General features: G+C 41.3%; 1 protein-coding gene across 1 annotated transcript in view; it reads right to left on the minus strand.

Moving 5' to 3' along the window:
* DOK6 (docking protein 6) overlaps positions 1-22,559 on the minus strand; it is a 506,258-nt gene that overhangs the window by 321,103 nt on the left and 162,596 nt on the right. Inside the window, exon 2 of the mRNA XM_066578847.1 lies at positions 22,350-22,457. Coding sequence (XP_066434944.1) covers positions 22,350-22,457 — 108 coding nt within the window. The remainder of the gene's footprint in view (positions 1-22,349; positions 22,458-22,559) is intronic.

The following is a 22,559-nucleotide window of genomic DNA, read 5'->3' on the forward strand; positions in this document are numbered from 1 at the left end:
ATGAACAACCACTCTCACAGCTACAATGGATTGTGGGGATGGCTGATTAGCATTATACTTGCACATAGATAGGCTTGTATAGGATGCCAGTCACATAGATTTTTTTAGTGCACCATGTAGACTTATAGTCTATTAGTGATACCTGTACTATTAGATCACGTGGACTGTCTTACATATTCTAAATGAAAAAACAGAATTTACTGACACCCTGAGGGCTCCTCTAGCACCTCAGGGCCAGACTGCTTCTGCAAGTAAATATGAGGCATTAGTTGATATGTTGGGCAAAATATAGATGTATCATCCTTAAAACAAATATTTTATTGCCAGGTACATTTGTTTAGCATGTTCAGCAAACATTCATACACAATTTTCATAGTGCAGCTGCTGCTATTCAGTTTGAATGGCAGGCTACACTATGCAAATAGTGTAGTCATGCTGTGCTATCACCATAGTGCGCTAAGCTGAGATGTGTTATTGATATGTAACCCGTGTCAAGGGTTCTAAGAAAAGACGCTCCAGTACAACCCCAATTCCCAAAAACTTGGGACATTGTGTAAAATGTAAATAAATGTAATGAAAAAAAGAATGCAATCTTTTGGAAATCTCATATAACCATATATTATTCAAAATAGAACATAGCCCACATATCAAGGTGAAAGTTAGACATTTTCCCATTTCATTTTTTAAAAATTAACTCAATTAGAAATGCTGCCAGTTACCAATCCATCTCAAATCTCCCCTTCATCTCCAAACTATTAGAATGCCTGGTTTACTCCTTATAAGTTCACTCTCAGAAAACTTTCTTCTTGACTCCCTACAGTCCGGCTTCTGCCCTCTACACTCAATAGAAAACGGCCTTAATAAAGTATCAAACAACCTCCTGACAGCTGAGTCGAGGCATAACTACTCCCTACTGATCTTCTTTGACATCTCTGCACCATTTTATACTGTTGACCACAAACTCCGCCTCAATATGCTTTGCTCCATCGGCCTAAAGGACACTGCTCTTTCCTGGTTCTACTCCTACCTAGCTGACATCTCATTCAGCATATCCTTTGCAGGCTCTACCTCCTCACCTTTTCCCTTTGCTGTTGGGGTCCCCCAGGGCTCAGTCCTCAGCCCCCTCCTCTTCTTTATCTACATAGCCCCTATTGGACACACCATCAGGTTATTTGGCTTTCAGTATCACCTCTATGCTGAAGACACCTTTTCCATGACATCACAGCTCCATTCCTTTAGAATGCCACCAACTGTCTGGAGCAGGTCCCCTACCCCTACTGTTTCCATCAATTGATTACTTGATTTAACCGTGGTTTTGTTTTTTACTTCCCCTGTTTTTTTTTTTAAATTTGTCTTTATTAAACAGATTAAAACATACATTCAGTGTTATCATAGTTTTGCAGGATTCTTCTTTGTGTCTTGTATCAACCTGCATTTTTTTTGTATTTTTATAAAATATAAAATAAAACATTAAATCAAACAAATTATATATATTAAATCAAAACTTTGACCCATTTTGACCACAGGTTTTTATTTTTTTTTGGTCTACTGACCTGTTTGTTGAGGATCTGCAAAAATTTGTGGAGGCCCTGCACGGCTACGGCACGGTCTATGTTTCACCCTAAACAGGTATGTCTCCTATTGCCACCTGTTCCTGGAACCAGCAAGTATAGTGGAAGGAGCTTCTCAGTCTATCTTTTACCCTTTGTGGTAATAATTGAATGAAACTCCCCCAGGTTTCAAAGAAGGCTTGTACCTTTTTTTCTTTAAAAAGCGATGTTTCTGCCCAGTCCATTTGAAACAGAAACGCTAGCTTGTCCAGGAACAGTCTGAATGGTGGCCCTGTTGGTTGTATCCATGTCTGTAAAATGGCCTTTAGTCCTGCTGCTATGAAATGCAGTAATTTCCTGACACCCCTTGAGCAGTGGTAGATTTCAGGATCTAGATAGCCAAGTATTGCCCATGTTGGTTCTTGTGGGCAAAAATTCGTCAGGTGTGTTTTTGTGTAGTCGCCTATTCGTGTCCAAAATTCCTGTATTGAGGGGCATGTCCATAAACTGTGATATAGGTTTGCGTGTGGTGCTTGACATTTGAAGCAGTTAGATGTGTTGTAAATTCCTATGTGGTATCCTCTGCTTGGGGTTAGGTATGACCTATGAACGATTTGCAATCTCATCTCCAGGAACCTGGCCGATGGTAAATATCTATGTGCCGATGTTAGGGATTTCATTATCAGTGTCGGTGTGAAATCGGGGTTGTCCGTGGCCCATTTGCCCACCCCCGGATCAATATCCTCCTGCTCTCTCCTATTTCTTATTGCCCTGTACAACTTTGAGATCATGCCCCGCGGACCCGTCCTCCTGGTCATCCATGTATCGCCTGTTTGTACCCAATCAGTTTCTTGTAATCGTGGTATGAGTTCTGTGATGTAGTGTCTGGCTTGCAGGTATGAGAATAGTGGAATTCGGAGTTCGGGGTATTTTTGTTTCATTTCGTCGTGCGTTAAGACTCGTCGTTCTCTTATGTGTAATAGTTTGTCTATAGTGTGTATTCCTTGGGCCTCCCATTCCACAAATATATTGTGGGGATTACCGTCCTGGAAGTTGGGGTTGTTCATTAGTGACAAATACAGTGATGTTTGTGGCGATGTTTGGCTATCTTTGCGCAGTTTATTCCATGTTTTCCAGGCCGTCAGTATCAAGGGATTCTTTTTAGTTTTTTCTGGGAGTTCTGCATATGTGTGATGGAGGATGTTCTGGAGTCGTGTTGTGCCGACCATCTCCTGTTCAAGTGGTCTGTTTGTGAAATATGACTTATCGTGAATCCAGTCGTGGATGATTCGCGCCTGGGCTGCTAGATTGTAGTCTCTGAGATTAGGTAAGTTAGTTCCTCCGTTCTCTCTGTGTTTCTGTAGCGCTTTGAGCGCGATACGCGGTCTTCTTCCCCCCCATATGAAGTTCCTATATAGGTAGTTTATTCTTTTTATATCTTTTAGTTTTAAAAATATGGGTAGTGAGTGTAGAATATATAATAAGCGGGGAAATTCTATCATTTTTATTAGGCTTATCCTTCCCAAGAAGGAGATCGCAAAGTTTTTCCATGTGTTTAGGGTAATTTCTAGTTTTTTGATGTGGGGTTCTATATTTGTGTTATATAGTTTGAGTGGACTTCTTGTGATTTGTACTCCCAAGTATTGTATAGCGTGTTTTTCCCACTTAAATGGGTATTGTGTTGACCACGGGGGTTTGGCCGGTCCTCTGAGAAGCAAAGCCTCTGTTTTGTCTAGATTTAAAGTATAGCCCGAGAGTTTACCGATTTTCTTGACGTCTTGTAATATGGGGGTTAGTGTTTCCCTGGGGTTATTTATCACCAATAGGAGGTCGTCTGCAAATGCTTCAACTTTTATCTTGGTACCTCCGCAGGTCGCCCCTGTAAAGAGTGTCGTTTGTGTCAAATATCTCAATAGGGGGTCTATTGATAGATTAAATAACAGTGGTGAGAGAGGGCAGCCTTGTCTGGCTCCTCTAAATAGATCTATGTTGGGGGTGTTAAGGCCGTTGACTGTAAGGGTGGTAGTGGCGTTCATTTGCGTCGTGTCTATGTAATTCGCAAAGATCTGTCCAAAACCTCTTCTTTCCAATATTATGTTTAAGAATGGCCAGGCCATCTTATCGAAGGCTTTTTCTGCGTCCAGACTCAGTAGCATCGTAGTCTGGCCCTCGGGGTTTTGTGCTGCCACCGTCGCCGCTATGGCGGCTCTGATGTTCTTTAAAGCACTCCTCCCCTGTGTGAAGCCTTTCTGTGCTGGGTCTAGTATGGATGGGAGGATTAGCTGGAGTCTGTTGGCTAGTATTTTGGACAGAAACTTGTAATCACAGTTTAGTAGTGCTATTGGTCTGTAGGATCTTGGGTCTGTCAGGTCCTTGTTTGGTTTGGGGAGCAGTATTGTTCTCGATATTCCAAAGTCTTCTGTCTGTGTATTGTTTGTGTATATTGTGTTGTAGAGTTGAGTCAGGACTGGCACAATGTCCGCTATTAATATTTTATAATATTCTGCGGAGAATCCGTCGGGGCCCGGTGTTTTCCCCCCTTGTGCTGTTGTGATCGCCTCTCGTACCTCCTCCTCGTGTATGTCGGTGTCTAGTAGGGATTTTTGTTCTTCTGTTAGTTTTGGTAGATTCACGGATTCTAAGAAGTTGTTTATGTCTTGTACATTTGTTGGTTCTGCCCTATATAGATTTTCGAAATATTCGTGCAGTATTTGAGCCACCTCTTCTTGTTTTGTTGTAAGACTATCCCCATTGATATGTCTTAAGGTCAATATTGGCTTGTGTGGTTGTCTTTGTTTGGACAAATTGGCTAGCAAACGTCCCGTCTTATTACCCCACCTGTAAAATTTGTTTTTTGTTAATTGGTTTTGCCAATGTGCGTGGGTGTGTACAAACGTATTTAGTAGGTGTTTCGCCGTGAGAAGGGTTTGGTATGAGTTATCGTTGTGGGAGTTCGTGTGTTCTTTTTGTGCTTCTAGGAGGGAGTGGTGTAGTGCCTCGAATTCCGTTTGGAATTTTTTCCTCCTATGGGACAAGTAGCTTATGATGTGGCCCCTCATCACTGCTTTTGATGCCTGCCAGAATAGGTTTGTGTTGTCAATATGCGCACTATTGTCGTCCGCATAGTTGTTCCAATGAATTTTCAGGTATGCTCTAAAATCCTCTGATTCCCATAGGAATGAGGGAAAGCGCCATATTTTAGTTAGCCTTTGCGGGGTTCTCAGTTGTAGTTTCATTACTATCGGTGCGTGGTCGCTAAGGGATATTGGGTGAATTTCCGATTGGTGGTGGTACTCAAAAATGCTGTTTGATATTAAGAAGAAGTCTATGCGTGAGAATGAGTGGTAGGCGTTGGAGCAGCATGTATATTCTTTGCTAGTGGGGTTCAGGAGTCGCCATGGGTCACATATGCTGAGTTGTTCTTTAAGTGTTAGTAGTGCATGTGTGGTTGAGGTTGCTTGGGTAGATGGTCCCGTTCTGTCTAGTGTTTCGTCTTGTATGCTATTAAAATCGCCCCCCAAGATTATTCTGTCGCTTAGATATGGTTGTAATTTTTCTATTAATGTGACATAGAATGTTGATTGGTCAGTGTTGGGGGCATAGACGTTCACCAAGGCGTACGTCTGTTCTTCCATTTTGATTCTCACTATTAGGTATCTTCCCTCTGGGTCCGCTATGCTTTGCAGTATTGTGTGTGACATGTTTTTTTTTGGCAGGATAGCTACCCCTCGTGATGCTGATGTGTGTGAGGCCGTGTAACATGCTTCTATCCATGGTGCTTTCAGTTCTCCCTTCCCCTCCTTCTTCCAATGTGTTTCCTGTAGGAACACTATGTCTGGTTTATATCGTTTCAGGTGTGTCAGTACTTTTTTCCGTTTAATGGGTGTGTTAAGACCGTCTACGTTCCAAGATAGTATTTGTATTGTAGTGGGTGTTTGATATTCTGTTGTTTCTAAGTCTCTAGGCATGTTGGTAGGTGTGGTTTGGTTATAATTACCGTAGCTTTTGCCTCTTTTTTTTTGTCGCATCCCTCGGTCCCAGCGAGCCGCGGGTGCAACTGGATGTTGATCGTGCCGTGCCTGCAGGGCCTCCTGATCCCCCTAGTGGTCCGTTTTTTAAAGGTCAGATGGGTCAAAAAGAAAAAAGAAAACATAAAAAATATGAGAAACATAGTAGTAATGAACATGCAAACTTTAAACATCTATTTCGCCTTTTCTTTTTGCGTGGCGCGCGCCACATCCACTGTGTCTGGAAGAGGGTTGTAATAAAGAGCAACAGTACAGTTCTTTTTTCCATTCTTTCTCAGCCTTGTTCTCCATTCTCTTCCATCTGTAGGTGTCTTCTTGCTTCCTCCGGGGTATTGAATAATAAGGATTTGTTGCCATCTTGGATCTTTAGTTTTGCTGGGTAAAGCAGTTGGAAGCGTGTGTTTCGTTCGTGTAGAGCTTGGCAGATTGGGGTAAATAGTTTGCGTTTTTGTGATACTGCCACCGAGAAGTCTTGGAATAGCAGAATTTTCGTTCCTTGTATTGTTAGTCCTCCTTGTCGTCTATAGGCTTGTAAGACTGTTTCTTTTGTTGCCCAGTGCATGTACTTTGCTATCACTGGGCGAGGTCTATTTCTGTTGTTACGTCCGTCTCCTGGTGGGCCGATTCTGTGGGCTCTTTCTATTGTTAGGGGATCGTTGGGCATATCAAGTTGAAGTGCTTGCGGTAACTCGGTGGTTAGATAGGTTAGGAGCTGGCTGTTGGTTACTGTCTCGGGTATTCCCACAAAGCGAAGGTTATTGCGGCGATGTCTATTCTCTAAGTCATCGATTTTTTCCCGCAGCATTTCGGTTTCTGACTGGCTTCTTTGTATTGAGGCTTCTAATGTTGCTATGATTTGTTCCGTGTTCTGGGTTTTGGTTTCTAGTTCTGTCAATCTTTGGGTGTTGTCCGTAATTTGAGACAGTGCTGAATTTATAGATTTGTGTAGTGTTTCCAATCTGTTATCAAATAGGGGGAGAAGCAGTTTTGAGACCTCTTGTGCCACTAATGTCGCCTGTGCCATGTCCATGTTGTTGTTCTTTGTTTGCTCGTTCATTTGCGTGGAGGAGGCATCCATTTCCTCTTGATCGGAGTTTGGTGAGGCTGTAATGCGCAGTGGGGTGCTCTTCAGGGGGGATACGGGCTGGTGCGTGGTCTTGCTCTCTTTTTCTTTGGTGTTTTTGAGGGGTTTACCCTTTTGTTTCCCTCCTGTGGTTGTTTTGTCTGTATCTGGCTGACGTGTTGCTCGCGTTGAGGTGCCCGCGTTTCTTTCGTTTAAATATTTGTCCATGTTTTGACTTTTCAAAGTCAGATAGTTATGCGGGTTGTTTGTTTTAGAAGATTTTTCCCTGTTTCTCAGGTTGTTCTAGTTTTGTTGCGGTTTGTTTTTGGTGTGGATGTGGCTTTTCGTCTGGTATCTATGTTTTCATTTCTGTTTGTCTAGCGTTTTTTGTTCCGTTTGCGGTTTGTATTTTTGTTGTCTCGGTTTTCTTTTCCCCTCTTTCTCTTATGGTCTTAGTTTTTTGTTGCTTTTGTTATACTTGGGGGTGGAGCTTGTGAGGTAATGGTCTCTCACAGTTTTACGTTTGGGGCCTTTTGTGCAGGGCTTCTGGGCCTCTTGTGGCCCTGCTGTGCCCCTGTTGTGCCCTTGTGGTAGGGAGACTTCTCCACACTCTGTGGGTGTCTCTCTGCTCTTCCCCCTGTCTGTTGCGGTGGGTGATATTTGTTGTGGGCGGGGCTTGTCGTGGGCGGGGTTCGCCGCTGGTCTCTCGGCCGAAAATTTAGGCCGCGGCTTATAGCGCCGCTAGGCCGCAATGTCCCGGTCGGCTTTTGGGGGTTATCGCCGGTTCGGGGGGTCCCTCAGGTTGTCTGGGCGCCCCCAGGGATTTCTCACCTCCTGCTGCCCCAGATAGGGCCTGTCGCGGCTGGTGGGTTATGGCGCGACTTCCGCTGCCGTTCAACCTGGGTGCCCCGGCAGTCCTCCGGTGGGCTCGTCACGCTCGGGGGGCCTCCCGCGTCCCTCTGCGGTGCTCCCCGGTCTCCTCTCCCCTTACAGTCCCGGCCGGTGTCGGTCGCGGCCCCGCGACCGCAAGTTTGGGCCGCGGCTCCGTGCGCAGCTCGAGTCGCGGCGCCCTGGAGCCCTCCGTGCGTCCCAGGTGTGGGTCCGGTCCAGCCGGTCTTACCAGGATCTCCAGGGAAGGTAGGGTCCCGGCTGACTGTGGGGTTTGCTTCCCCTGTTGTGGCGCCTCCGCGTTCCGGTTCCCGCGGTCCGCGCCGGGGGGGTCTGCTGGGGGTCTTTCTGGCTCCTTTTCGGCGTGGGGGACTTCTGCCAAGCAAGCGGGGGAGATGTCCGTCCCCCGCAGCTGCTTTCTTTGTGTCTCCAGAGGGTCCCGCTGTCTTTGGGAGTGTGTCTTGCAGGAGCTCTGTAAGACACGTCCTGCTCCCTCTGTGTCTTGGGCGGAAGTCTACTTCCCCTGTTTAATGTGTACTAATATGTACATATATCTAATATTATAGTCATATGATTGTTCATTGGTTATCACTGTTGATTTAGAGCACTGTGGTCAACCGTTACAATCTAGAGATTTCTTCTAGGTATTCTGGTTTCCTCACATACTCAAAACATGTACTGATAACTTAATTGACTTCCTAGAAATTGGTCCTCATTTGTATGAACTAGGAAAATTAGTGTGTGTAAGTCCCATTGGGACAGATGCTAATGTGAGTGATTAAAATGTACCGCCAGTGGATCATGTAAATTTTTATATTTCCATCAGAATTTGAATTAAATGAAGAAATAAATATACATATTAGTATAAGTTGCATGCAATTACTTCTAGCATATTTTGGTGGATTTAGATGAATGATCAGTGTGAGGGGCTAAGTTTTATAGTTTAAAGAACTCAATAATATATAGCCAATGAAGGTCAAAACAGTAAGCATCCGTCTTTTCCAATCACATAATATATTTAGGTAAATTAATATTAATGGAATTTACATATACAACCAAGTTTAGATTTATGGAATCTGTAAATACACATTTTTTAAAGAATTTAAAATTTTCAGATTATGTGAATGTTATAGTAGGATGTATTACTGTGTGCAAGAAAAAGCTAAAATGTCAACACCGTAAATTGTTTTCCTTACCCTGTAACTGCTTCAAGTTTCTGTAATTGGAAATGTCAAAAAATGTTTGCAATGTAAGTCTACTTGTTTTTTAGACTTAGGAGAACCTTGAAATAAAACACCTTTGTCTTTCTAAATATCATGTTTATTGCATTGAGATTACAATACCCACGGTGAGCTCGTGGCAGCAAAATACAAGACTGAGTGTTTGCCTCACCCGGAGAAAGTTGGGGGAGATAGAAAAGTCCAGCAAAGTCCAGAAAAGTGATGATTTAAGGGTTGCTGAGAAGTGTCTCAGCCTCTGCCCAGTTTTGTGTCTGTGTGCTGCTGACAAAGAATTACCCAATCCTTTTTCCCCCTCTTATGTCAGCCTGAATGACTTGTGTGCTTTTGAGAAGGAAATGGTTTGTGAAAGGGGATGGAAGTAGAGATAGCCCACTTACACAGCCTAAATGCAGGCTACAGGTCACTGATGCATAAGTTAGACATGTGAAATAGAGAGGAAGGAGAATATATTTATTACCTTGGGGTGGAAATGCAAAGTGCATCTGACTGTAGATGGCCATACCATACTATCTGTTTCAGCCAATGGCCACATGAACTACTTGTAAAATCGTGTAGCCTTTGGCCGCAAAAGGTGGATCAGGTGTTTCCACCCTTATCATTTACAGCAAGAGGGATACCAAATACCACCAAGGAATGACCAGATAGAAAATGTCAGTGAAAGTTTATACCAGATTATTCCCTTCTTGCAAATGAATAGCTTATAGTGATATTCCATCACTTTCTAATTGGTGGGAGTCTGATGTCACACTCCAACCTATTTTAGTAATGAAGGGAATACAACACTGGTTTAGCACTGTGGCTTTTCTCAGTTTTTCATGCATGACAATGCCCTAGCTACTCAATATGCAGCCAGCCCAATTCACTTGCATGGAGCACAGTGGATCAGTTGAGGTCTTAGAGCTCAAATCCTACTGATCATAACTGGGATGACGTATCACTATATGCTATCACTTTTCAAGATGGGAGTAACCCTTTAAATTCTCACTTGCTGTAGGCAATATGCAGCTGTGTCCAGTGTTATATGTGTTTACAGAGTGTCTGTATGTGTGCATGGTTAAAGACTTGTGCACATCTTTGACAATCATGGTCAAAAAGGCAATATCCCTCTGTACAAAGTATCAGAGAGTGCATAAACAGCACTCACTCTCAGCTGTTTCTGTACTCCCAACCACTTCTGGCTGACATATATAGCTGGACTGGAGGGTCAGTTCTTGCGATAAGTGCAGGTCCTGGAAGTGGGATCTGCATCTTTCAGACTTTTACGCTATATCCTGTGGAAATGCCATAAAAGTATGAGATCGGAATACCTCTTTAAATGTGTCATTATGTTTGTGCAGAGTAAAGTATGTGTAAATAGTGTGTCTATGCTTGTAGAATGTGTTATGTGTGTGCAGTCTGTATTTGCAACTGAATTTCGTTAGTGGGTAATTATTCTAAATTCCACAACTCTTTTGCCATCACAATTTTAAAAGTTCTAACCTAATATTACTCAACTCTAGGGCTCGTTCAGATGAGCGCTTTTTTTAGCGCATGAATAAGTGCGCTAAGAAGCACCTCTCCTAGAACTAATGCTTTCAAGTGAAAGCGTTCACATGTCCGATTTCAACAAACGCTAAATAATCGCACCTGCAAAAGATAGGACAGCAATTTTAAAAAGCAGAGTATCGTATCACATTAAAAAAAACGCGGTTTTCGTGCGAGGCAATTTTGACAGTAGGAAATCCTACTGTCAAAGCTCTTAAATAAACCCTAGCTGCAGAAAAAAAATAATAATACATCACCTAGAAGCGCTGTCCAGCTCCGGCGTGTCTTCTTTCCAGGTCCCCAACACTGTTCTCCTTTTCTTTTGGCCAGGGATTAGAAAATCCCCGCCTCCTGGAAGCGCTGCCTCTGATTGGCTGAGTGTTGTGACCAATCACAGCCATTCAATGAACCGCTGTGATTGGTCATAGCTCTCAGCCAATCAGAAGCAGCACTTCCAGGAGATGGGGATTTTCCAATCCCCGGCCAGAAGAAATGAAGAAGAACAGGGGAGAAGATGCACTAGAGCTGGACAGCGCTTCTAGGTCATATATTCTTTTTTTTCTGCAGCTACAGCTTATTTTTGGGGTAGGGCTTATATTTCCACACCGCAGTGAGTACCCTTATCACTGAACACTGTGACAGTGCTGTCACAGTTGTTAGGTCTGGCAGACGTAGGTATCGTTTTTTGAATCTTTGATTACCTTTTTTCCAGCACATCCATGGTTAAATTGGTTCTGCCTCTTTGACCCAGCTGCAAATTGTTTGTCATCTCTTCATAAGTATATAGAGGCTTCAGACTTGACAGCCTCTGCTGCATTGTTGGTGTATGAGACCTCTCATGTAGGCACGTATTGCAGCTGCTCCTGTTACTCCTGTGTTTGCAGTTGGTGCTTGGTCTTTAGTTTGCTCAGTACTTCCAGCTTGGTCCTGAATTTGCTCACTCCTTGGCTCTGCAGATAGCATGGTGTTATCTAACTTTCTGGCTTCCTGGTGACCAGTCCTGACAGGGATAATCAGTGCCTAGGTTCCTGCTCAGGCCCACCTTTGGCCGGGGCGAATTCTCTGCTGTTGATAGGGAGCCCTCTCTCTTTCCCTCTCCCCCCCACTCCCCGCTGCAACCCCCACTCACCCACGGTGCTCCCCGAATTTTTTCGCCTGAGCACGGAAGTACTCGAAAATCGTGGCGCTCAGGCGAAAAAGAGGCGTGGCCGAGTAGGTTCGCTCATCTCTATTAAATACATATTACACTTTATGCTCCCATCATTCTATACATTCCTTATGTATAAAAGGAAAGCTGTATTGATGACGACTCACTTCTTAAAATCAAAATCTGCATCTAACAGATAGATTTTGATGAAAATTCTGTTGAGGATTTTGATGTAAAAAGGTGAAATCCGCACTGTAAAGCCATAGCCTAAATCAGTGTCAAAATCCACACCAAAATCTATGTCAAAATCCATGGGCTACATCTGCAGAAAATCAGCTGTGTAAGAGCGTAGCCCCAAACCAAAAAATATTAAACCATAAAAAAATTAAAACCATGGGGCAACACACAGAAGGGTGTAGACATCTCTTGCTTTGGGAAGATTATTATCCCACAAATGTTTTGCATTTTGCTTATAACTTTGTTGCCAGTGTTTTAATAAAAGGGCAAACTGTAGGACATGTAGGATTTATAAATTTAATTGCTGCATACTCCCATTTGCATAATGATGATACTACACCAATAATACACAATCTTGTACTCACTAAAGAAAATTATTGTCTCTGTCATGAAGTGGTAAAAAACAAGAGACAAGACTTTCTGTTATCTGTAAAATGTTAGACTGCTTTGAATCTTTTATATACGCATCGGTTAATTTAATAGCAAAACAAATGAAGGCAAAATATTGATATGATATAAATAGGAATGTCAAATATTCTGTAATCATGGAAATGTGATGGATATGTAATGGATATGTGAAAAATTTCTTTAAACTATTAATTCAGCAGCCAGTAAATATGCACACTGTACAGCCTCCTACAGTATTTTCACTTGCCCTTTGTGTTCATTATTGAGTAGTCAATTAATTCACAGAGGCAGAAAAGTCTGCGTATATTATTGAAGCCCTTTTACAGTGTAAACGATTTAAAATGAAAATTTTATTATCTCAATGATTAAAAACTCAGGGCACAAAGAAGAAGAACCGTACCCCTTACCAATCATAGAAGGGAACAGGGGCATGACACAAACGCACAATTTAGACTCACAACACTTACATAATACCTGTGGTGCAAGACCTATTAAAGTGGTTACCTAATACTGATACTATATGAAATACACATGCAGTTAGTAGATAATACTGCTCTGTGAGTTATAAGCCGATAAAATTTACGTAACAGGACTTATAATTCCAACAGAAGCTATCTACTTGGGCTATATGTGAAATCCTTAATTGATTTTAGTTTTCTTAGGGTGGGGTTCAATGCATTTTCCCTACAGTATGAAGTAGTTCATCAGGAACCACCCTAGCCCTAACAGGGAGAGGTGTCTCCTATCACGTTCTAGTCCCTCATAAATATAGAAATATATTGCTGATAGAGTGTCTAGTCTGATTATAGAGGCGAAGTGTCCAGGATCAAGTAAACTAAGAGACCATGCAGACTAGGTATCACTGCTGTATACAGATGGACGTGAGCAGTAGACCCATAGTTTTCCAATGTACAGATTTCTCTCATTTACAAACATTGCTCACAGATATTCTGTTGCATATTTCTTTGAAACAAAGAAGATGGTCTCTTTGTTTCTTCTTGTGCTGGCTAGTGTAGATCTAACTAAGCCAGCATTTTCCCCTTTTATTTTCTCTAGATCTCACTAAGCTAACTTCCCATCTCTCTGATGCTGAGATTTCCTTTTTTGGAAACCTTGATGGTAGGCTGCAGGCTATATATTTATTTTGTTTTATCTTTATTTTCCTTTATTTGTACTTTCTTTAGAAGCAACTTAGATTAGGTGTGACTAGCAACTATTTCCAAAAAAGTAAAACACTTGTATAGAGTTAAACAAGGCACGTAAGAGTCTTTGGCTTGCAATTTATAGTCATAAAGGTTTTTAGAAGCCATAGTCTTACAATATCAAGGTTTTTTAAACAGATAGTGCATGTATGAATAAGAGTCTTTCTGACTTAAAATTTCAGCTCTATCAAGGCTTTCAGCAGATAGTCCATTTTTAGCTCAAGGAACTCCTTCATGCGGGGATCTGCAGCAATAGTAGAAGGTATATTAATCTCTGCCAGAGCATCTATAAAAGTTGTCCATCCCAGAGACAGAAACTTTTTGGTATCACAGTGGATTTGTGCTGCATGGCAGATAAAGTCCAGTATGCTGGAGCTGGCGATGGTGCTCCTCTTGTAGATGAATTCATCTTTACTGTTTCATTTTCCTGTTTTGCAACAGCTTGTCCCTGAAGATTCGTGGGGGGTGGCGCGTGGCGGCGGGGTGGGGAGGTGGGGGAGAGAGTGAGAGAGATCTCTTTCTTTCTCCCTCCGAATCCCCTCCGCAAACCCCCGCTCACCCCCGCGGCCTCCCCAAATCCTCAGGGACGAGCCAGCAGTTACTCGAAAAAGGCGATGCTCTCTTGAATAAATCACCTTACCGAGTATGCTCGCTCATCTCTAGTCTGTAGCATTTACATAATCCATTGTTATCATGCAGGACTTCCCTTCTGTGGTTTATTTCCAGAACAGCGGGATTGATAGCATATACTATCATATTTACAGAGTTAGGTGTCGGTGCAGCGAATCTTATTTCTGTGCGCAGGTTCCGTGTTTTAATGAGAGGAAATGGCTACCTGGTTCTTGATCTGGTGAAATATCAAAAGAAAAAAATGTGTATCCATTTATGAACTCTTCACTATTGATTGATAAACTGCTATCCGATTTCTGTTTTCCGCATATATGCGCAAGAGCCATGTACTCTCTAATGGCTAATTCAGACTCAAAATTAGGTTGAAAAAGTCTTGCCGGGATCTGCCTACCGCCCAGATACAGAGTGGCGTGATTCATGTTGTAGTGGTGGAAACATAGCAAATTTTTCTGGTAGCTGCTGCTAAAGGCTTCATTGTCAACAAAGTCTAATATAACTGTTTTAGGAATCTGCCCGAGGAACAGATTTTCATGGTTAGTAATTCTCATTCCTGTAGGTATGCTGTATACTTTCAAGCACGCTCTATCAAAAGCGTATTTAGCCGAGGACAACAGAAGAGCTTGGCTGTGGCTTATTCTGACCGCAAAGAACACTTGTACTCTTTTTACAAAGAGAGATTCCTGCATGATCTGTATTTTAAATGGCTCCTGCTCAGCGGACATAAGACATACCACCCACACAAATGAGTGCGGAAAAATTGCTGTTTGTTGAATTTTAGTCTATAGTGGCTCTGACTAATAGTGCTCCACTTGAATTCTTCACATCTGGGTCTGGTGACTATCATTATGACTTGAATAACACCCTCTTGTATGTAAACTGTTTGTTGTAGTAATAATATAAATGTGTTTCTTAAATTAGCCTAGGCAAACATATATATATATATATATATATATATATATATATATATATATATATATATATATATATATATTGGATATATTCATATATCCACCTTTATAGGAAATAGCAGGTAACTGGTTAATGAGCTCAATATTATACCCTGGTGTATACAAGTACAATGTTGAAGCTAAACCTCCCATGTATGGTTCCCAGCGCTAGCTATCCAGGGGAGGAACTTCTTATCTATGAGAAGTTCCTGTGGTACAGATTGGAATATTAATAAAGTCTATGCTACTTGGGTATATAGGAATTACATGTTCACATAGCGACATACACCTGGGGTGTAAATATATGTTAATCTTTAGCATCATTACATACTAGGCCAATCATGAGTTGTTATGATGTTGGGGGAGGCGGGCATGTATGTAATTGGTGCGTCATATTCAACTATATTTGTATTGTATTTCCTTTGAATAAATAAGAAGAGTATTGGGGACTGATGGATAACATCAGTCAGTTCAAATACATATATTAATGCATGAAGCTTCTCATTATAACCAATCTGGAGCAGATCAGTGAAATCTTCTGGAATATGATTTATTCCCATAACAGGTTTATTAATTATCCTATAGCTGCACTTTTCAATCCAGTGGACATCACGCTGGGGAATTGGCGTATCTTACAATTGGATAACCTTTATAGCTATAGAGCATACATTAAGACTGTTTTAAATTACAGTTTGCAAATGCTGGTGTCGCAGTTTACAGCTGGTTTGTTCTACAAAGACACAGCCGGGCATCATCATAAAAGGAGCTTTGATAGGTGTAATTCAGGCTTCTGAAAAAGAGCCCCGTCCACGCTCTGTTCTAAATCTATGGAACTTTTGGGCCCTATTTATTGGGACATATTTAATCAGCCAAAGGTCAAATTGAATGGCTTGGATCTTAAGATCAAACTGATCAGAAATAAAGACGCCTTCTGTCTTATGTCAGCCAAGCAGAAGCCATTTAAAATACAGATCATGCACAAGTACAAGTGTTCCCTGCGGACATAATAGGCCACAGCCAAGCCCTTCTATCATCCCCAGCTAAATACGCTCTTGATAGAGCGTGCTTGAAAGTATACAGCAAACCTACAGGAATGAGAATTACCAAGCATAAAAATCTTTTCCTGGGGCAAATTCCTAAAACAGTTATATTAGGCTTTGTCGACAATGAAGCCTTTAGTGGCAGCTACGACAAGAATCCGCTATGTTTCCACCACTTCAATGTGAATCACATCGCTTTGTATCTGGCCATCAGCAGATCCCGGGTATTGGGTATTAATCATCTTGTGTGATGATGAGAAAGCCCTATTTTCTGAAAGCTATGGCTTACCCCCGACAAGTGAAATATTTTCAAAGGAATTTAAAGTTTTTAGTAAGGAACTGCCTTAGATATATATATTAAAACAAGCAACTACAAGATACTATTAGCACATACTGTGGGCAATAATGCTTTTTTTTACTTTAACAATTGTGAGGGGGGCTTATAAAAATGCTTTATGTTTCTTTAGTGGAGATTTTCTAAGAAACAATAGATTAGTGGCTGATTTTCTAAAACACAATATAGCGATAGTAAAATCCAGATGTAGACTGAGCTGCATCTACAGCCAGCAATGTTTCCCATTAGGAATTTGCTCCAACCTGAATACATAACACAGGATGAGCCCCTTTACCATGTGCACCTAATTAAGAGGCCATATAGCTCTACTATTGTCTGCCACATATTCTGGCTCTTTTTCAGGGTTGGAAATGGGAAGGCCTTAAAAAAATGGGAAAATTGGGGAAAAAATATGTTTTTATCTGGAAATTTTTTTTTAAAAAACAAAATGTGTAGAATGTGTTCTTTTCCAATGATAAATTATATATCCATGACATGGACATATAACATGAAGACCTTAGGGAAAGATTTCTGACACTTTTTGTAAAGTCTTAAATTATAGCAAGTTCTCTAAGCTGAAGACAAGCAAATCCTGGAATAGAATTCAAGTAACCCTGTACTTCTCAACGCAGTTTTCAAACAGGAGAAAAATGCAGTTGTGCCACAAGAGGCCACTGCAGGGAAAAGCTTCCAGTTTAGTTTACTCGTGTACCTCCTCGGACCTCCTACATTTGAGTAATTGTTGGTATACAGGAGATGATAGTTTCTGTCCTCCTCTCAGGCCGTAACTGACAGGTAAGAGGGTAAATTTGTCTGACAAATTAGTTTCTCTTTTGTAACCCTTAAATGATTCCTATTAATGTTCTCAACTATCACAGCATAATGCTTTCCTATAGTCAGGTCAGTAAATAGGTTTTTCTTTTCCTCCAACATCTAGAGTTTGGAAACATTTCCACTGTGCAATTTCTGCTGAGAGCAAATCTGCAATTTGCAAATATTGTGAGAAGAAATATTCTTTTCCAAATGCTACAAGGATGACAAAACACATTCTTGCATGCCGGAGGTGCCCTAAAGACATTAAAAAATAGTTTATGAAATTAAATGACGAGGACCAGAACGAAAGGGCAAGCAATTTTTCCTTCCAGAGTTCTAATTCCAGAAACACTATTTTTGCTGCTTCTGGATCATTACAAAGTGTTTCTTCACCAGCATCACTTCAAGTAAAGAAGTGTTACAAACCACTGCCTCCCAAATATACACAATACCTTCATTTATAGATAAAATGATACCTGAAAGTCAGGAGAAAATTGATCATGCCCTTGCAAGAGCAATAAATGCTTTTGGATCACTATTGTTAATAATTAAAAATGCATATTGGCAGAAAGCTTTTAAATTACAACCATCATATAATTTGGCAAGCAGACATTCCTTGAGCAAGCCTCTTTTGGAGAATTTGAGCATGTGATGAAATCTGGAAAAATCAGTAAAGCACTGTCTTGCAGTACTTAGAGATGGATGGACAAATGTTTGGGGAGAAGGAATCATCAACTTTGTGATAACAACACCTCAACCAGTCTTTTATAGACGCCTTGAAACAGGAGAGAACAGACATACTGCAGACAGAGTATATCAGCAGTGAAATATGTGCAGTTTTAGGGTTCAGTCAGATGGGCGTTTTTTCACGCGATTTGCGCATGCGCATGCATCCGGCGATTTTATAAAACCATTGCTTTGCAATGGTATCGGACACATGAGCGCTTTTTATGCGCTCGTCCGATAAATTATAGAACAGAAATCGCAGATCGCACCTATCTGCGATCTGCGATTCCTGTTCTCTTCTCTATATGCACTCAATGGGGCCGGAGGCAGCAGCGCCGACCCCATTGAGAACATATAATAGACAAATCATTCTCCTCTGCCACAGCTGTAACAGCTGTGGCAGAGAAGAATGATGTTTGCCCATTGAATTCAATGGAGCCAGCAATACAGCCCGCTCCATTGAAAGCAATGGGCTGCCGGCGATCGCACGATGAATTTTCGGGAAGGGCTTAAAAATATAAGCCCTTCCCGGCAATTCATCCAGAAATGTGTAAAAACAAAAAATATATATATACTCACCTGGTCCCGGCAGATGGAGTTCAGCGCGGCCGGCCGGCAGTTCTCCTGAACTGCTCTGAGTAGTATTCAGCAGCCGGGGATTTAAAATCCCCGCTTGCTGAATGAGCTGCCTCTGATTGGTCACAGCCTCACCAATCAGAGGCAGCTCTCACTTACCCATTCATGAATTAATGAATGGGTGAGTGAGTGCTGCCTCTGATTGGCTCAGCGCAGGGACCAATCAGGGGCAGCTCTCAGCTGTCATTCAGCTGAGAGCTGCCCCTGATTGGTCCCTGCTGTGACCAATCAGAGGCAGCTCATTCAGCAGGCGGAGATTTTAAATCCCCGGCTGCTGAATACTACTCAGAGCAGTTCAGGAGAACTGCCGGCCAGCCACGCTGAACTCTGTCTGCCGGGACCAGGTGAGTATATATTTTTTTTGTTTTTACACATTTCTGGATGAATTTCCGGGAAGGGCTTATATTTTTAAGCCCTTCCCGAAAATTCATCGTGAGATCGCCCGCAGCCCATTGCTTTCAATGGAGCCGGCTGTATTGCCGGCTCCGTTGAATTCAATGCGCTGGACAGCTCCGGCCCGTTTCTATTGAAACGCGGCTAGGAGCAGTCTTTTAGGGCGATTTTTCGGCCCCGGTCACGTGATTTCCGGATGCGCATCCGTCATGCGATCCGTAAATCGTGGGAAAAAACGCCCGTGTGACTAAGGGCTTAGGGTGCAGTCACACAAGCGATTTTTAAGTGCATGTATAGGCACATGAAAAAATAATCACACATTGAGAGTAAAAAAATAAATAAATAAAAAAATCGCCTGACCGGGTCCATTGCCACCCATATGTTCTATCTTTTGCAGGTGCAAATTGGTTCTATCTAGATGCGATTTTTAAACATGCGCTTAAAAATCGCTCATGTGACTTTACTCTTAGGGTGGCTTCACACGAGCGTGTTTTTGTGTGTGCATGCACACGCACAAAAACATGCTTGTGACCAATCAAAGGCAGGGCTCAGCCATTCATTGAACATATACATGCGCTAAATAATTGCTCGTGTGACTGCACCCTTAAGAGACAACTGAGAGTGGTAAAGTATTTGCTTTGCTGACTAACAATGCAAATAGTATGAAAGCCGCATGGGAAATCATAATGGAAAAGTATCCACATATTACTGCACTAGGATGTGCATCTCATGGACTAAACTTACTTCTTGGTGACTTCATGAAACTGGAAACCCTTCAAAGGATTTATAGAACAGCTAAAGAAGTTATCAAATATGTAAAAGCTGCTCATGTTGTCACCCCAGTCTTCAAAAAGAAGCAACAAGACAAAAATGCACAGAATAAAATGTAATTATTTGCACACCTATCTTCATTCCGAATTCAATTATATACACATCCACTCATTAGCATACGTGCCCCCTATGGGCGTCACATTTCATGGCACTCTCACACAAATTTCCAATTTTTATTCTGCTTCAGCACGTTGCTCAGTTCACTGCTTTATACAGCCATCTAAGCACTTCTGCAAAGATACAACCATAGTTTTACATGACTGTGGAATCCTTGCAGTATGTTGCCGCAACTCCAATGGCACCAGCTCTATTGAAGATATATAAAGTCCACCACAATGCTGATGTGGCTGCTGTTTTACAGCAATTTGGCACCAGGATTTAAGCACAGTGCAACTCTTTTGCTACTCTAACTGTTGCAGAACAGGAAAATTATAATGTGGAATGGTAAAGATGAATTCATCTACAAGGGGAGCACCATTGCCTGCTCCAGCATACTGGACTTGATCCACCATGCAACAAAAATCCACTGTGATGCCAAAAAGTTCCTGCCTCTCGGATGGACCACGTTTGTGTATGCTCTGGTGGAGATTAATATACCTTCTAATAATGCTGTGGACACCAGCATGAAAGAGGTCCTCAAGGAGCAAAAAATGGACTATCTGTTGAAAGCCTTCATGGAGCTGAAATTTTAAGTCAGAAAGACTCTTATTCATGCATGGACTATCTGTTTAAAAAGCCTTGATATTGTTGGATTGTGGCTTTTAAAAACCTTAATGACTGTAAATTGTAAGCCAAATACGCTTATGTGCCTTATTGAACTTTATAGATGTTTTACTTTATACATTGTATTTATTACTGCTATGTATTTATTACACCTGTAATTATATGTCCCAATATTTATGAAATAAAGCTATAAACCATATTTTATCGCTCGTCATTTATGTATTTACATGTAAGTTCAAAAAAGCTTTTTAAAACGTAATCATCAGGCTGCTGTGTGATTTCTATACTATGTTCTTATCAAAAGGGTGGGGAGCATGGTCATTATGCTAAAAAAGGGAATTGACATCTGTGACTTTGCTAGAAGGGGGCATTTGGTAAGATATGTTGATACTACACAACTTATAGAGCTAGAGAGGTATAGCTGTACATAGTAATGCCCATGTTGCCAGTTCAGTGAGTTGGGGAAGCTGTTTTCATCCCTTTGAAATGTAGTATTGGTTCTATATAGCTGGTGGACATTGCTTAAACCTTTCAAGACATTAAACTTGGGCTTAATATTGTTTATAAAAAATATTCCCTGACAATCAATCAATGGAACAGCCAACTGAATGTAAAGCTCATATGCTTGTAAAGTCACCAATAAACTAAAGATAACTTGAAATGAAAATTATGGTCAAGCATGCAAAACCATGTAACAACATATTTATGGGACAACTGCTTCCAATGGAAAACAGTTTGATAGTGTGATGAAGACCCTCAAAAATATTGTTGCATCTGCGTAGAGAGAAAGAGGGGTTAAAATAATCATAGACCTAATGTTATAAAAAAATTAATTCCTTTAGGAACAATAAAGGAGAAATATGACCTCCCAGGATTGAATTTCATGTATTATTTCCAGATTAAAAAGTACAATGAAAACCAATACCCACTATCACTCTCCCTGCCAGTGTATCTCCATAACATTTTATTCACACCCCCAAAATGGGAATGTGTTTCTTTAACAAAATTCTAGTAGGGAAGAGAGAATTGGAGGAGAAATACTTTAAACCTAGTATACCTATTGAACTGGGAAAGGGACATAGGCATAATGTTTTCTCCCCAGCAATGGACAAATGCCTTAAGCTGGGCCCATTAAAGCTCTCAGAGTTCCAGTCTGTTAGAATCCCACCATAAGGCTGTGACATGATGGTAGTATTCTCCTACCTGAATAAATAGAATAAACCCAGAGGTTTTCCCTTTGTTCTGGAGGAACTGTGGAGGGACAGGTTCCCTACTCCAAATTTTGTGTGAATGTCCTCTAGTACAAACACTCTGGAGCTCAGTCTTCTCCATGATCTCTAAGATAGCAGGATCGCGCTTGAAACCTTCACTTCAACTAGCTCTATTGTTGTTGGAAACCGATGAAGTTCCAGCAATTTATAGAAAACTTACTTCTCATATTCTCCTCTCATTAAAATTATCTCTAACCAAAAATTGCAGATCGCAAAACGTACCCACTCTCAGAACGGTCATAAAAATGGTGTCAGAAACTTTGGGAGATGGATATTTTCTAACATTTTCAGAACTAGCAAACAGACTCAACTTCCCCAATCAAACAAGCAAAAGTTGCCAACAGCACAGCTTGATGCTATGTATAACGTCGCGTCAGGGAGGGGCCAAAACAGGCACGTCACAGCAGGGAGGAGCCAAAAACTGGGGCGCAGTCGAAGACGGCTTGATGCTCGTTCGAATAACAAGCACCATCGAGTATGCTAATGCTCGGACGAGCATTAAGCTCGGCAGAGTATGTTCGTTCAACTTTAGTAATCAATCAAAGTAGAAAAAGCAATAAAAGTGAATCTATTAGTAAGTTATTATTGGAAACTGATTCAAAATATTGTCTTCCTTCTCATTTCAAACATACAATCTATATATGATGAATTATTTATTTGTGGGGAAAAAAATAATTAAAAAGTAAATAAACACACTTTTATAACAATGAAACTTACTTTATGAAATGTCCTAAAGTAAGCAGCTTTTTCATCTGGGAACTTTTCTAGCCTTCTTGGTCCTTTACTTGAGGCCTTCTTAAAAACTAACCAGCAGCGCCTAAAAATCTGAGAATAAAAGTATAAATCAATAAATGCTGATATAACATCAGCAAAAATATATTAATGTAAAACCAGTTTAGCAGAAAGACATCCTGAGGGTGTTTTCAC

This window comes from Eleutherodactylus coqui, chromosome 9, assembly GCF_035609145.1.
Source record: "Eleutherodactylus coqui strain aEleCoq1 chromosome 9, aEleCoq1.hap1, whole genome shotgun sequence".
NCBI classification, from domain to species: Eukaryota; Metazoa; Chordata; class Amphibia; order Anura; family Eleutherodactylidae; genus Eleutherodactylus; species Eleutherodactylus coqui.